This window comes from Panthera leo, chromosome D4, assembly GCF_018350215.1.
Source record: "Panthera leo isolate Ple1 chromosome D4, P.leo_Ple1_pat1.1, whole genome shotgun sequence".
NCBI lineage: Eukaryota > Metazoa > Chordata > Mammalia > Carnivora > Felidae > Panthera > Panthera leo.
In genome coordinates, this window is record NC_056691.1 from 85,384,921 (window position 1) to 85,400,675 (window position 15,755).

The following is a 15,755-nucleotide window of genomic DNA, read 5'->3' on the forward strand; positions in this document are numbered from 1 at the left end:
GTTGACCTGAACTCTGAATGTGGGGAACTGTGTAGATCAAATGGCCTGGATTCTCCAGCAGATACATTGTGAGGAAAACAAGAGATGGAGAGAATACTTGTAGATTAAAAGAAACTTCCAAATACACATCAACCTTTTATTTTATTTATATTATTTTTATTTATTTTTTTATGTAATCTCTACCCTCAGCGTGGGGCTTGAACTCACAACCCCGAGATCAAGAGTCACGTGCTCTACCAACTGAGCCAGTCAGGTGCCTCACGTTAAACTTTCAAGAGTGGGCAAGGAGTGCCTGGGTGGCTCAGTCAGTTAAGCATCCAACTTCGCCTCAGGTCATGATCTCACGGTTTGTGAGTTCGAGCCCCACATTGGGCTCTGTGCTGTCAGCATAGAGCCCACTTTGGACTATCTATCTATCCCCCTCTCTCTGTGCCCCTCCCCTGCTTGCGCTTTCTCTCTCTCAAAAACAAATAAACATTAAAAAAAGAAACGGGCAAGATGCCACCATGATGCCCTGGTGCACACACTTGGGTGATCAAATCGTAAAGAAACTTGAGGAAAGTCAGGACCTCTGTTTCTCATGGCCGGAGGGAGGCCTTGTGATTGGGATGAGGCACAGGGAAGAACTCTGGGGTGACTTTTCTGAATTGTAGTAAACTATATGCAACATAAAATTTATCACTGTAACCGTGTCTAAGTGTACAGGTGAGTAGTGTTAAGTACATTCACATTGTCGTGCACCTGATCTCCAGAGCTGTTTCATCCTGCACACCCGAAACGCCATACCCATTAAACAACTCTCCATCACCCCTACCCTCAACCACCGAGACAGTATTTTTTGTGTGTCTGGCTTTTGCCACTTAGCATCATGTCCTCAAGGTTTGTCCATATTGTGACATATGTCAGCATTTCCTTGCTTTTTCAGGCTGAATAATACTCCCTAGTGTGTGTATATACCCCATTTTCGGGGTCCGTTCGTGTGTTGATTGAGGTAGCTATTTCTTGACTGAGGTGGTAATTACAAGGTATTCATCTTATAATAAGTCATCAAACCGTGTAATTGCTTGATGTGGTTTATGTGAATGTGTGTTATTTTGTAATAAAAAGGTTTCAAATCATTTAAAAGGTCCTCAGTTTCTCAGCAGGGGTGCTCGACAGCTAGATTTCCATCCTCCTCCTCAGCAGGCTGAAAGAGTAAAGAGCAAAGCTGGAACTTTGTCATCAATAGTTCATGGACATCCTTCTAGGTCAATATGTATAGATTTAATTCTCTATTTTTTTTTTTAAAAATTAATGTTTATTTATTTTTGAGAGAGAGAGAAGCAGAGTGCAAGTGGGAGAGGGGCAGAGAGAGAGGGAGACACAGAATCAGAAGCAGGCTCCAGGTTCTGAGCTGTCAGCACAGAGCCTGATGCAGGGCTCGAACTTGTGAACTGCAAGACCATGACCTGAGCTGAATTCGGAGGCTTAAGTGACTGAGCCACCCACGTACCCCTAATTCTCTATTTTTAATAGCTGCATGAAACTCCAGAGTCTGAATGTACCATAATTTTTTTTCTCCCAACAAGTCCCTTTTTGTGGCCTTTTTTGTTTCTAGCGCTTATCTTTCTGTAGGTATACGGATTGCTGTGTCAGCCATATGCTCATTTCACTTTTTAGGAGATAGTATCTAACTGCAATGCCTGATCTTGGATTGTGAAAAAATTGCTGTAAAAACCATTGGGATATTTTAGCAAATTTTGAATGTGGACTGTATGTAATATTAGATAATACTGTTGTAGCAATGATAAGTTTCCTGAGTGTAATAATTTTATCATTATGTAAGAGCATGGTCTTGTTCTTGGGAAAGAACATGTTGAAGGATTTAGGGGTGAAGAGTCATGATATCTGCATTTTATTCTCGAGTGGTTCAGGAGAAAATGGTGTATATATAATTATATACATGGAGAAAAAGCAAATGAGGCAAGATGTTAATAATTAGTGAAGCCAGGTGAAAGGTTATAGAGTTCATCATACTATTCTTGCAACTTTTTTTTTAGAAGTTTGACTTTTCAGAAAAAGCAAGAGTTAAAGAACTTTTGTAATGGGTTGCTGCCAGATTGCTTTTCAAAAAGAACAGAGCAGTCTGTAAAGTCCTGTCGCTCCTGGTGGCACTGATGGACAACAAATGGCATCTTCCTGTTTAATTTGCATTTCCTTGACTGTCATTCTGAATTTGCCCCACACATGTTTCTGTGGCTCTAGGAGTACAAGTAGGAATGTATCTGTGGAGCTGATTACCCTTTTGTTCTGTGAGCCTTCCCGGTCATGAGCTGGTGGAGTGATCTAAATGCAAATTTAAAGGTATCTTCTGTTACAAAATGTGCCACTCATTTGCCAACAACTTCTTTTGTTTGTTTATTTGGGGGTTGAGAGAGCCTTTATACTAAGGTTGTGGCTGGGAAGAGGGGATTTAGTCACCAGTGTCAGAGGGGGAAACACTACATTCAGCATATGTAGAAAACAGTTGGGTTTTTTTTGTTTTTTGGTTTTTTTGTGGTTTTGTGTGTGTGTGTGTGTGTGTGTGTGTGTGTGTGTGTGTGTGTGTGTGTGTTTTGCTTTCCTTTTTAGCTAAGTAGCTTTCATTTATCCACCCAGTAACCCTCTTTCTTTAGGGCCATATCGTGAAGTACTCCAGTAGGTCTCTCCATTCTGAAGGGGTCACCTCAACAGAAATGTTTTGTAATATGTGGAGATTGGCCGTTTCCCTAAAAAGCCTGGGTTTTTAGGGAGTCCTTGACTAGGGTGAAGGAGGGGGTTGGAGGAGTTAGGATTAAGGAAGGCATGGGCTCCTGGGTGGCTCAGTAGGTTGAGTGTCTGACTTCGGCTCAGGTCATGATCTCGCAGTTTGTGGGTTTGAACCCTGATAGCTCAGAGCCTGGAGCCTGCTTTGGTTCCTGTGTCGCTCCCCCTCCCCCCGCCCCACCCCTGCTGGTGTTCTGTTACCCTCTCTCAAAAAAAAAAAAAAAAAAAAAAAAGGATTAAGAAAGGCATTGCCAGGTGGCTAGCTTCATTGGACATCTGTTGAAGGCTTTATTTCCAAAGATAAGGAGAAGCCGTGGAGAGACTTGTTCATGAGTGTGCACCTCCGTCCAGGCATGTGTGCCCCGCTGTGGAGGCTGTGCTGCATTCATTCATTTGTCCATTCATTCATTCACTGTGCTAATGTTTCCCAGTCCGTTCCCGTGCAATCTAATATTAGCTTCAGGTGCACAGTGTAGTGATTCAACACTTCCATACCATGCCTGCTCCTCACGACAAGTGCTGCTTGTGGACCCGAGGGCCCTATTGCCGGGCGTTTTTACAGAGGCCGCGTCACATCCCCGGAAATGCTCCTTCTCTCCACGAAGCCCGGGCCTCTCCCCTGAGGGAGGGGCAAGGTCTTCTGAGGCTGAGGGCCACTGTGAAGGGGGACGGGACTGGCCGCCCTCAAGCCTCCATCCCTACCCACACCCTCCCTTTCTGGTAAAACTGCCTGTGTTGGAGCCCCCACACTTCCTGGGAAGGACGGCTGGTCAGCACCCTTTCCGTGCGTGTATGGCTTTGTTCTAAAATGACACATTTGTAATCTGAAGATTTTACCTGTGTATTGACATATTCTTGTTCTGGACTCGGCTTCTTTTTTGGTCAGAATTGTGAGGATAAAAATGCACGAGAGACTTCGGAAAACCCTCAGATTGTGTGTTTGGGACCAGCCAGTCTGTTTTAAGTTTGGTGACCTCTGTTGTTGTTTGTTTTGAATAAAAAACCTGAATACACTTTCTGACGTAGGGTCTGAGCAGGGATCACAATATTTGGAACTTCCAAAACCGTGTGAGACGTAAAGCCACTATTTGCATAAATCATTTAGAAATTCGGTAGCAAGCCCTAGAAGTGATGGCAGGATGGAGAGGAAGTTTTCTTATTTTCTCATTAGTGGACTTTTGGTTCTCTTCCTAAATGACATAGCAACCATCCTGCTGGTTCTCCCGGGTAGGGAGTTAACTTGAGCCACAGGACGGATTTCCAAGGCCCTCTGAGCTTTCAGCATGAATCTCCTGTTTCCATAAGGCCGTCCTCTTCCCCAGGATAACAGAATTAATCCAAATGTGAGGGGACTTGGCTAGCAGTCTCCACAGGTCTGGCAGGAGGATCGCCAGTCTGTTTGCACTGCCCGGGACATAGCTCTGGGCCAGACATGCAGACCTTTAGGCCTCCAGGCCTCAGTCGTCCCTTGACACCCGGGTTACAAGGGCCAGACCCACCTTGTGTGGACGTCCAGTGCCCCCTTACTGCTGGTGGGTAGACCCAGAGGTGGAAGGACTCGATTCCCAAGTGCTTCTTCATTCCCAGCGCCTTTGCTGTCCCTCTCCTGAGCTTCCGTTAGTGGCAGCACTAGCCCCTTGGAGGGGACAGAGAGGCTCTTCACGGAGGCCACCTGCTGACTTCCCTCTCCGGCTCAGCCCTGAGGATGGTACGCTTTGGCCTGCATCCTGTGCTTCTCAGGAACCCGGTGCTTTTGGACCACCTTTAAATTATGCCGAGAGGCAACCACAGTTCTGCACCTTAGCCCCGGATTGTGGTTACACCTGACATACTGCGTTGTTGTCATTTTTCTCATGTATTTTGGACATGAGGCTTTTTTTCATGACAGTATTTGTTGACTCAAGGTAACAGCCTCCTTTAAGTGTTCTCTAGAGCAACTTTGATACATGAATATTCAAATGCATCACTAGTCCCTTATTTCTTAGCTCATGTATTGGTCAGGAGCCATAAGTTCACATCCAGTACATGAGCCCATCTGTGTGACTTCGCATACATACGATATGGAAGTATAAATGTACGAACACACATGTGGGTACAGTTTACCCTTGAACACACAGGTTTGAATGGTGTGCATCCGCTTATATAAAGATGTTTTTAAATAAATACAGTACTGTAAATGTATTTTCTCTTCCTTATGATTTTCTTAATAACATTTGCTTTTCTCTAGCTTACCTTACTGTAAGAATACAGCATATAATTCATACAATGTGTTAATCAGTCGTTGATGTTATCAGTAAGGCTTCTGGTCAATAGTAGGCTGTCAGTAGTTAACTTTTGGAGAGTCAAAAGTTATATGCAGATTTTCAACTGTGGAAGGTTGGCATCCGTAACCCCTGTGTTGTTCATGGGTCTGTGGTATATATAATCTTTGTGAAAATTCAAAATAGGAGGTGCAGAATGCCTGGCACCTGACAGACGTTCTCAGTCTCTGTGTATGTGTTTCTCTCTCTACACCATACACAGATGCGCTCTCTCTATTTGCATGTATATATGTATGTGTATACACATGTGCATATCTGTATCTAGAGAGAGCACCTGTCATATGCCAGACATTCTGCACTTCTTGTCTTACATATTCCCAAGGATCCTATAAGATAGGGATTATTGTCATCATTTCCTAGATGTGGCGCCTGAGATTGGGAGAGAGGTTAAATCATGCGTCAAAGAGAATATTGCCGTCAAGCAGTGTTACCCAGACATACACCCAAGTCCTGCTGGTTCCAGAGCCCAAGTTCCTTCCCCTGCATCACGTCCTCCTCTTTGACCTGTGTGCCAGGGGCAGGGTATCTTCTTGCATTAGGAGGCAGCCAAATGCCCTTGGCTCTCCTTCCCTGGCCTGTCACAGAGGTGTCTGTTAACTGACATCTGGCATCCCAGGTGACATGTGGAGATGGGCAGGTCATGTGAAGTCAGCTCAGTCTCTGCCTTGGCCTGGAAAGATCAGCAAGGATGCTTTCTCTTATTGCTGCCCAATGAGCAGCTAACGATGGGACCAGCCTTTTATTATTTTATATTATTTTATTTTATTTTTAATTTAATTTAATTTAATTTTATTTCATTTTATTTTTAAGTTTATTTATCTATTTTGAGAGAGAGAGACAGAGAGAGAAAATCCCAAGCAGGCTCCACACTATCAGCATAGAGCCTGACGTGGGGCTCTAACCCCTGAACCAAGAGATCATGACCAGACCTGAAATCCAGAGTCAGACGCTCTACTCACTGAACCACCCATGCGCCCCTAGAACAGCCTTTTAATTATATGTGTTTTCTGTATCTACAACATTAATGCTTCTCAAGCTAGCTGTGGTAAAGGGCCATTTTTTTTCATCGCCTATCTGTTGAGGACTGATACTTTAAAAAAATACAATAAAAATGTGGCAATTTGCTATAAAAGTTCCCAAATGCTTGCTCTCAAATTCTGAAGTTCTCTCGTTGTGGGCTGGTGGAATGAATAGTTTGCGGTCCAGCATGGTCCTCGCGTCTTGAGTAGCACTCTACTGTATAATTTAGAGGAGGCTGAGACTTCAGAAGAAATGTACAATTTCTATAAGCCACAGTTTTTTTAAAAAAATTTAAATTTAGAGTAATAGATAGTGTCTCTTTAGCATTCTAATTTTTAATATTGTGTCTACAACTTTTTTAAATGCCAAAAGTAATTCATGCTTGAAGCAACAACTCACAAAATACAAAAATATCCAAACTGAAAATGTTCCCCTTCATCTCAGTTCCACCCTCCAAATGACTATTATCAATTCTTAAATTGGGAGTTTGTCTCACATTAAAGAAAGAAGGATGTGGGGACAAGATTTATGAAGGGGGAAGGATAGGAGAGGCATTTTAGAAATTTTTTATTCTGTTCTTTCTTAATTTGTGTCTCATGGGAGAATGTGTTCTTACCCTGTATAGATTTAAAGTAACATGACAGCTGTCTTTGGTTTACGGTTTATTCTAATACTGATTCTCTTTTGTTACAGAGCCAGATCACGTTAATGGACATACCTGTGTTTAAAGCCATCCAGCCGGAGGTCTGTACTCTGTCCTTTAAATTGCTCTAAACACTGTAGCTGGGAAGAGGGGAGTTAGTCAGGTTTCTTTCTTGAAGTCTCTATAAATGCATTACTGACTTAAGCCCCTGTTAGAGAGAGCATCCAGGAGCTTCTCATTCTTGATGGTGCTCGTTCTGTGAGCCAGCTGTTTGAATTTTGTGGAGAATTTCACTGAGTTGGGCCCACTCGGGTGAGGCTGGGGGCACTCGGTGCCCACGGCCTCCATGACCGAGCCAGGCCTTCCCACACTGATTCCTTTTCCCCTCCCTCCTCCTGTGAGGGAACGTTTTTTCTAGAGAGCTTTCTTTTTGTTGATCCCAAATTCTGGTGGTTGCCTTGTTTCTGATTTCAAAACCAGTTGCCACAGCAAAACACGTACATATGTACATTAAAAGCATATGTACATTTTTAGAAACAGCGTATCCAATAAAGAGAAAAAAGTTGGTCTTGGTCTTTAAAAATATCCTGGAAGTGTTTAGTAGTTGATAACAAGGCTTTATAGTTGTTTTAGTCAGCAATCTTTTTTTGTTGGCAAGTGATAGGCATCCATTTCAAAGTAGCTGAATAGGCAGAAGAGGAGTTTAATACGAGGACAAAAGGGCACTTGGTGGAATCCACAGGCATGGAGTTCAGGCAGCTAGAGTGCCAACCAAGACTCAAGGCGTCTCTGCCTCTTGCCTCTGCTGTTTCCTCTTTTTTTGCTCTCCTGCCTTCTTTCCTGTCTGCTCACGTGGTCCAAGCTGGCCTCCCCGAAGGGCTCACATTTATGTGATCCTCCTTTAATCCACCTTCCAGACTGAAATGAGTAGCTCTCAACCCAGCCCGGCTGAGCCACATATCTAGTGCTGGTTCATAATCTACGCCAGGGGTATGTGACCGAACAGGCAGGCACAGCTGAGGGGACCCAGCCTGGTGAATGGGGTGCACATTTTAGAGAAGAGGGGTGTAGATGGGGAGATAGGTCAGAAAGTGTCTGCTGCAACCATGGTGTGAATTCCAGAACTATCTTGACATACAACCCTTCTTCTTATAGTATGGTAGCTGTTAAGTCTTCGAGAAAAGCAGCATATTTTAATATGAAGACAGACAAAGGATTTAGGCCTTCTGAGAGCTGGCATCTGACCTACTGCAAATTAGGAGGAAACTAGTGCCACTAGCTGCTCTCATTATCTATGTGAGGGCGTGGCAATGATTTGAATTAGTGTGTGTGTGTGTGTGTGTGTGTGTGCGCACGCATGCACGTGCACCTGTGTGTGTGCGTGTGCACTATGTTTATCAGGTTTGGGGAGCAGAACTATGTTTGCTTGTTTGAATTGGCTGACTTCCAATCTTTTACTGTTTTCTTCTAACATGGAATTATCCCCATTCTTTTTAAATAAAAAAAAAAACACACAACAAAAAACGAGTCTACCTTTTGGAGACTTCTGGAGGAGTATTTGTATGATGGTTGCCTTAGTTCTCAGCTTGAAGCTGTTTGTGATCATGTTGTCTGCTTGGCTTTGATCTGGAGCAGTTTAAACATTACAGTCTTTATTCTTTGTCCTGAGCATCTGGGAGAGGAGCCCAGCTTGCCATGAGCCCTGAATCCTGAACCTACCTGTGCCCAGGGCTGGGGCGGCTGCTCAGGCTTGATTGTTGGAGGGAAAATGGTGGGAAGTTCTTTAGAGGCACAATTAGGGGCAGACCAAGACTTTCCCCCGGGGCACTGAGGTTTGGAAGGTGCCTCGTCCAAGACCTATCTTGATTCACATTGTGATAAGACATAAAGGTGGTGATGTTTAGCTTTCAAGATTTTAGCTTGGAGCGGTGGTTGTCTACCATGGCTGCACGTCAGAATCACGTGGGCAGCCTCTGAAACATGGGGTGCCCAGATTCCACTCTCGGCCATTGGATCTGGATCTCTGGGTCAGAGCCTGGAGCCCAGTCAGCCCTGTTTTGTGGAGGGTTACCAGGTGCTTCTGATAAAGAGCGAGGATTAAGAACTAATTACTTTGAGATATATGGAGAAACCCCAAACTTGAATGTCTTTGATCTATGTTAGCTAAAAATGGGAGAGTTTGTTGCTCATACTCATTGTCAAAACTGTGGTTAAAAGGAGGACCCTGGGAGCCGTCCCAGCTGTTTTGCTGTTGTTATTGTTGTTAGTAGACTGAAAACTGGGATTTTTCTTCTTGATGATGTCTGCCACATTGTGGCTGGACCACCCCAGAGCTGGAAGGACAAGAATGAAGGACAGTTAGCAGTTTGACAAGGCTCCGAGGAAGCAGAGGCCAGCATCTGAGAGCAAGATGGGCACTCTGAGTGATCTGCCCTCCCAGAAGATGAGGAAGCCTTTGGCCTGGTGCCTCTCAGACCTGCTTATGCCTCAGAATCAGTTGGGGAGCTCTGTTAAAAAAAAAATACAGATACCTAAGTCCATCCTTAGAGATTCTGATTCCATAGGGTTAGAGTGGGGTTGAGGATCTGTGTTTCAGTGAATTGTAGTCACTATTCTATTTGATAGGTGAATTGTCCTTTCTTTAACCAATGGGAGCCCTTGGTGCAGCTCCTGTATCCTTTTAACATGATCCTCTTGGTTTTGATAGCTTCCTTGCACTTTGGTGCAATGAGCTATGTCAGTGTTATGTTGTACATTTCCTGCTGAAGACCTGGAATCAGATGTCCCTCAGGGTGCTGGTTTCTTTTACTGGTGAATAATATTCAGAAACCACAGTCTGGGTGAAAGGATGCTTATGAGAGGAGGTTGCAGTTGCTTTTAGGCCCTTTTGGTGGACAGGGTTAGGAAATATTTATTTTTGAAAGGAAAAGTCACGAGTTCATAATTAGGGTAGGTGGTGTTCTTTCTCCATAGCTCTTCCTTCCCTCCTAACCCTTGGCATGACTTCCCTGTGGGTGGTGTGTGTTTCTCATCCCATTGACTTTGGGCTTGGCCCTGTGCCTTGGGCACAAGTGACAGCATGCACGTGGCGAGTGAGAGGCATGGCCAGCCCTCTTGGAACTTCCACTCTCCGTGATGTACGGGTAGCTGTTGCTCGTTCAGCCCGAGTCCAAAAATGAGGATGTCATGGATGACCCGACCTAACCCAAAGCCTGCACTCCAGCCTAACCTGGCCCCGCCCCAGTGAGCCCAGGGGAGGTTGGCTGACCCGCAGCCATTCTGCCGACCTCGGAGTGTGAAATTAATATTGCTGGTGTAAGCCTCTGAGATTTGAGGGTCATTTGTAGGCATGTGACCAATATAATGTTGGTCTTTCCAGTTCACATCTAACATTACAGTGTTTCGAGCTTAATTCCCTTGATTTTCATGGGATTTTTTTTAAATATAATTTATTGTCAGTTGGCTAACATACAGTGTATACAGTGGGCTCTTGGTTTTGGGGGTAGATTCCCGTGATTCATCGCTTATATATAACACCCAGTGCTCATCCCAACAAGTGCCCTCCTCAGTGCCCATTACCCATCTCCCCCCTCCCCCTGTCAACCCTCAGTTTGTTCTCTGTATTTAAGAGTCTCTTATGGATTGCCTCCCTCCCTCCCTGTTTGTAACTATTTTTTTTCCCTTTCCCTTCCCCCATGATTTCTTTTACACTGACAGTTTGGGTTCCTAACAACATTAAATGATTACATTTTTGTATTATCCCATCATATATATACACACAATAATTTTAAAAGGATAATATTGGTGTTACTATTACCCAGCAGACTCCTGATTGCAGTTTAACATTTCTTTGCAGTTCTCTTTGTCTTTGGTACCTTTTCTTCTTGTCTTCCCTTCCTTGTACCACTTCTACACCCAAGTGGGGCCCGTTCCTTGATTCCTCCAAAAGGCTTTGGGAAGCACCAGGGCAGAAGGAGGAGGGTTATGCTCCTGGAGTCTGCCTCCAGGTTCTGGAGTCTGCCTCCTGAGAGACCCTGTTGGATCCCAGTGCCTGGGACACAGTAGATACTCAATAACTGTTCGCTGAATGAGTGGAGAATGAATGAATGAGAAAAGTAGGGAGCAGAATGTTATCTGGCTGTGTCTGGCACATTGCCAAGGCGGGCACGTACCAATTAAGGGAACATTATGACCAGGGTGCCTGTTTTGTGGTGGAACCACTTCCCCCAAAACAAGGGTTTTGCCTGGTGAGCTCAGCCTTTGAAGATTCAAATTTCCAAATGCTGTTGATAACTGAGGGTAGAACTGTGGCTTCTGCCTGTTTCTGCAAAGGAGACCGCAAGAGCATCGGCCCAGGGCTTGGAGGAAGCTTGGCAGACAGTGAGTTAAGGATTGGCAGAGAGCAAGGAAAATGGAAGTTAGCGAGTATGGAGCCATAACTGCCCTGTTCCCTGGTGACTCTATCAAGTGACCAATTTTATCAAACACTGGCGAGTGAATGCAGATAGAACTTTGCAGCATAATGGCTCACAGCTGGGTTTAACCTCTATGCTGTGGCCCAGAGCCCCATCACCCCCGTGGTGGATTGGGTCGCAGGGGATAGGTGGATTCCCAGCTGGCGGGGCTCAGACTGAAGGCTGCATTGTGAAGAAGATCTTTCTGAAGCGTCCTGGTGGCGGTAGTCTCGTGTGGTACATTTTCGGGGTGGCATTTTGTCCCCACCAGTATTCCCTCCAAATATCGCGGTCATTGTGCCCAACTCCCAGCCTAGGAAAGTGAAGGCCCAGCAGTTTCTCAGAGGCCAGTGGAGCTGTCAGAACTGGTTTTGTCATTGGTTCCGATGTGAAGTGCATCAAGGGGAAGCGACTATTCTTAGAATGTGCTGGAAATGGGCACGACCTGTGCGTCACTCAGCCTAGGGGTCTTTCCACACTGGGCCACTGGGTCCACTCACCTGCACGGTGCTTGAGAGCAGGGACTCATCTGACAAAGCCGGGCTTGAGTCCCGGCTTCACCCTGAGGAGCTCAGACTTTGGACAAGTTACTCATTCTCTTTATGCTTGTTTTCTCACATGTAAAATGGGGGAAATCACACTTTTTACCTTACAGTGGGTGAGTAAGAACTTAGTACAGTGCCCGCACGCAATAAATTCCCAATGACTTGTGGCCGTTTCCTCTCACTGGTGAGCAGTTGGAACAGGCTGCGTGTGTCACCGATGCGAGGTTGTGCCAGCAGAACATTCGGCGACGCCCGTGTGGGAGCGACTGGCTCCAAGGAGGTGATGCTTTGAATAGTGGAGTGGGTCAAAACACTGTTCTGGAGTCCTTGAGGTCTGCGTTCACATCCTGGTCCCCAGATGGCAGGGAGGCTGAGGTCTAGATGACTTACACCCTGGTGCCTGAAGGCCCTGGAGACATCAGTGGGGAGAGTCACTCTGCCTTGGAGTTGGCACATTGGCCCTGAGCCTTGACGGCTGAAGGGGTGGTTTGGGCAATGGGATGGGAGTTGGGAAGGGCATTTCAGGCAGAGTGGATAACGCATTGAAAAGGCAAATCATATATTTAGTGAAATTTAACACTACATTTGGTGCCGGATGGCTGGGGAGGAGAAAAGGCAGGCCTGCTATTCTCTCGGTTCTGTGCTCCTCAAGGGCACCATTGCCAGGGATGTCGGCACGACAGGCGCTTACCAGAAGGCAGCGTGTCATTCTCTTGCAGCTGGGGGCATGCAGGGTCATGGGTGTCCGGCAGGCCTGAGTATGAAGGAAACGAGCCTTAGTGGGTGCCTGAGTTTTTCCCAGTCTTTTTGCTGCCCCTGTGGACATTGCTCTGTCCCCGCTGTCAGAGTCCCCAGTAGTCTGACTGACCTTCGCCCATTTACTGACTTTCATTCATTCGTTCATTTATCGGTGTGCTGTGCTGCATGCTGGAGAGACAAAGATGGAGGGGACGCGGGCATAATCCAGTGAGAAGGAGGGACAGATACTTGAGCATACAAGAGACAAGTATTGTCAGGATGTAGAGGCATCGAGAAGAATGTGGGGTAGGGATGGGCGGGAGGCAGAGCTCTATGTTGTTAGGCTTGGGGATTCATGGAGGGATTTCACAAAGGGAGTAACATGGACTGGTGTGTATTTTAGGAAGTTCATTCTCACTGCCTGAGACAGAACCGACTGGAGTCAGGAGACTGGTCAGGAGCTTTGCCAGAGTGTGTCTGAGGCCGGGGTGGTAGCACCAGAGAGGAGAGGGCCTGGTATTAGGCCAGTTATGAAGCTACTGTGAGGCCAAAGACGAGAAGAAACAGGCAAGAGAGGAGTGGACTGTGCGTTCGGGGAGTGGAAGGAAGAGCAGAGGGCAGAGGGGGAGGAAGAGAGCCTGGAAGCCAAGTGTTTAGCCTGGGAGAGGGAGGCTGGAAGGGCTGGAGAGGGATGTGCCTGGAAGACTCAAGGAGGGCTGGGGAACCAGAGGTCAGGCAGGGGGCAAAGCACAGATTTGGTTTGGAGTTGGGGAATGAGCTGGAGGCCAGGAGGTCACAGAGGGAGAGTGATGGCAGAGTGCGGGGTCTGCGAGGTGGGGTCGCTCTGGAGACTGCTTGATGGGATGTGGCTGTGCCTTCGGGGGGCTGCCGTGGGGGGGGCGGTGAAGGTCTCTCCCGGAGAAGGGGGGTATGGTATGACCCAGGGGTGAGAAGGTACACCACCCAGTGTAGTGACGTCTCTGGAGATGAAGGCAGGAGAGGGTAGGAGGAGACTGTGGGCCAGAGCCAAAGGCCAGGGCACTGACAGCAATGTGGAAGGGAGTTGGAGGTGCCGGGGGTAGCCTGGACTCCCCCCAGAGGACGGCTGTGGGCCTAGAGTGGGAGCCGCATGAGGTAAGGGACCAGTGTGTCACCAGCACCTGCCACTAGGCTTCAGGGCACAGGCCAGGAGCTCAGGGGTAGCGGAAGGCAAGCAAGGGCTGGTCTGGATGGGCTTGGGATCCTGGCTGTGCTCACTGGGGCCCTGGGGGGAAGCTGGGGCTTAGAGAGAAAGGCAAATGGGTTAGAATGAGGAAGAGAGCAACATTAATGGATATTCGGGGACAAGAGGCTTTATCCAGAGAGAGCTTGCATCCCTGTGGGGCACTTACTCTAGAGAAGTTTGGCTTCACCCTTCCTGCCTCAGGGCTCGTGGCGTCTGAGCGCCTTGACCTGCATCTGCTGGTCTGTGGAAGGGCTGGTCAGCAGGAATGGGAGACTCCCTGCTGAAGTACACCATTTCCTCTGGGCCACATGACACGTTGCAGTGCAGGAAAACACTGCCTGTGGGTTCAGGAACCTGACCCTCTGGCCTTTTGTCTGGATGCCGGGTTGCCTGCTCTGAAGAAGCGGGCATTCCAGAAAGCCGAGGTCAGTGTTGGATGTCAGACAAACCCTGTGTGTCTTTGCTGCTCCTTGGAGTCACAGCGTTTGGCCCTAGGAGGAGGGAAGCACGTCGCCAGCAGGCAGTTATTTGTAAAGAGGAGATCAGTTTCGATGACATCATTAAAACCCCTCTCTCAGGTCACATGCTGGGCAGTTTTCTCAGACCATTTATTTCCCTCCACTGTCCCAGCCTAGCCTGATCTCTGCCACCTTTCCTTCGGTCACATCTCTCCATATTTAATCCTGCCTCCCAACCTCCTTTCTGTATCCAGAGACATCTTTCTAAAGCCACAGTCTGACCCTTTCATGCCTAGAACCCTCTGAGAGGCTCCCCACTGCTCCTTGGATGCACACCTCCTTCACCCTTGCTGGTCAGGCCTCGTGAGGGGCCAGCAGCAGACCTCCCGGCCTCAGCAAGCCCGAGCCCGCTGCGCTGTGCTGCCCACAGCCTCCCTGGTCCCTCCCCGCCCCCACCCCCGCCACTCCCGGTCCCAGAGATGGAATGAGCAGGTGGGAGCCCCAGACTGGGAATCATGCAGGTTCCCCTCATGCTCCCTTTCGACACACCGTCTCCTGCTTCCCGTGCATAGCACTTTTCAGCATGCCAATACTATTCCCCCCATATCCTGTGACCCAGCCCAGTGCCCGATCCTGATGTCACTTGTTGAATGCATTGAGGGTGCGGTAGTGATAATGATGGTATATCTCATTGCATCCTCTTCTGTGCTGTAGTGCCTCCCTCGGTTCAAAAAACTGAATTCGGTAGTAGGGGGGTGGTCCAGGGGCCCTCCACTTGGGGCCAAGACACGGGGTGGATGGCTCCAGCGCGAGGCCCGTCAGCGCTGATGTCGGCACCGGAAGTCTGAGCCACAGCCTCTCATCTGTTAATTGCTCTGAGTTTGTATTTGTTATTTGCTTCTCATTTCCTGGTAGTTGCTCTACCCACCGTAACGACTTCTTGTCACAACAGAAGCAAAGTGGAAAAGGCTTCCCCCAAACTCCATTCAAGATGTGGGCAGAGGTTGGAGTCCCTCCCTGGGCGCCAGAGAAACACTTGGTCTCGTGGGAAGGGAGAGCCGCGGGGGCAGGAATCAGGTCTGCCTGCAGACATGGGCCAGCAGCACATTTGATCCAATGAAGCCACCACTTTGCACCTTCCAGACTCATTTTTTTCCCTCTTCTTGGGTGTGGATATGACAATAGTGCTGGTTAGAGACCAGATTTCCTTTTAAATGAATTAATAACATAAAACAGAACCTTTGGTGAACAGCTGTTTTTATCCATGGGGACTTGGCTCCTGGTTGTGATTTTGTCTGCAAGGAAAACAAGGTTTGTGAGGACTCTGTGTTAAGAGCAGCTGCATGATTCCAGTTTGATGTGATGGGAGGACCCTAAGCTTCAGAGGCAGGAAGGTCTGCATTTGCAACCCAGCTCTGCTACTCTCTAGCTGTGTGATTGTGGCAGGCCCCTGCACCTCCCTGTGTCTCCATTTCCTTATCCTTAAGTAGAAATGATGTCTGTCCCAGGCAGATGGCCTGACACATGGCAGAAACTCACAAGGCATTTCTTCTCTTTTGAGAGAAGT

General features: G+C 47.3%; 1 protein-coding gene across 9 annotated transcripts in view; it reads left to right on the top strand.

Moving 5' to 3' along the window:
- The window catches only part of RALGPS1 (Ral GEF with PH domain and SH3 binding motif 1), a 269,628-nt gene that overhangs the window by 55,972 nt on the left and 197,901 nt on the right, over positions 1 to 15,755 (top strand). For all 9 annotated transcript variants that reach the window (XM_042914070.1, XM_042914073.1, XM_042914074.1 and 6 more), the window contains one exon: positions 6,819 to 6,869. In XM_042914070.1, coding sequence (XP_042770004.1) covers positions 6,819 to 6,869 — 51 coding nt within the window. The remainder of the gene's footprint in view (positions 1 to 6,818; positions 6,870 to 15,755) is intronic.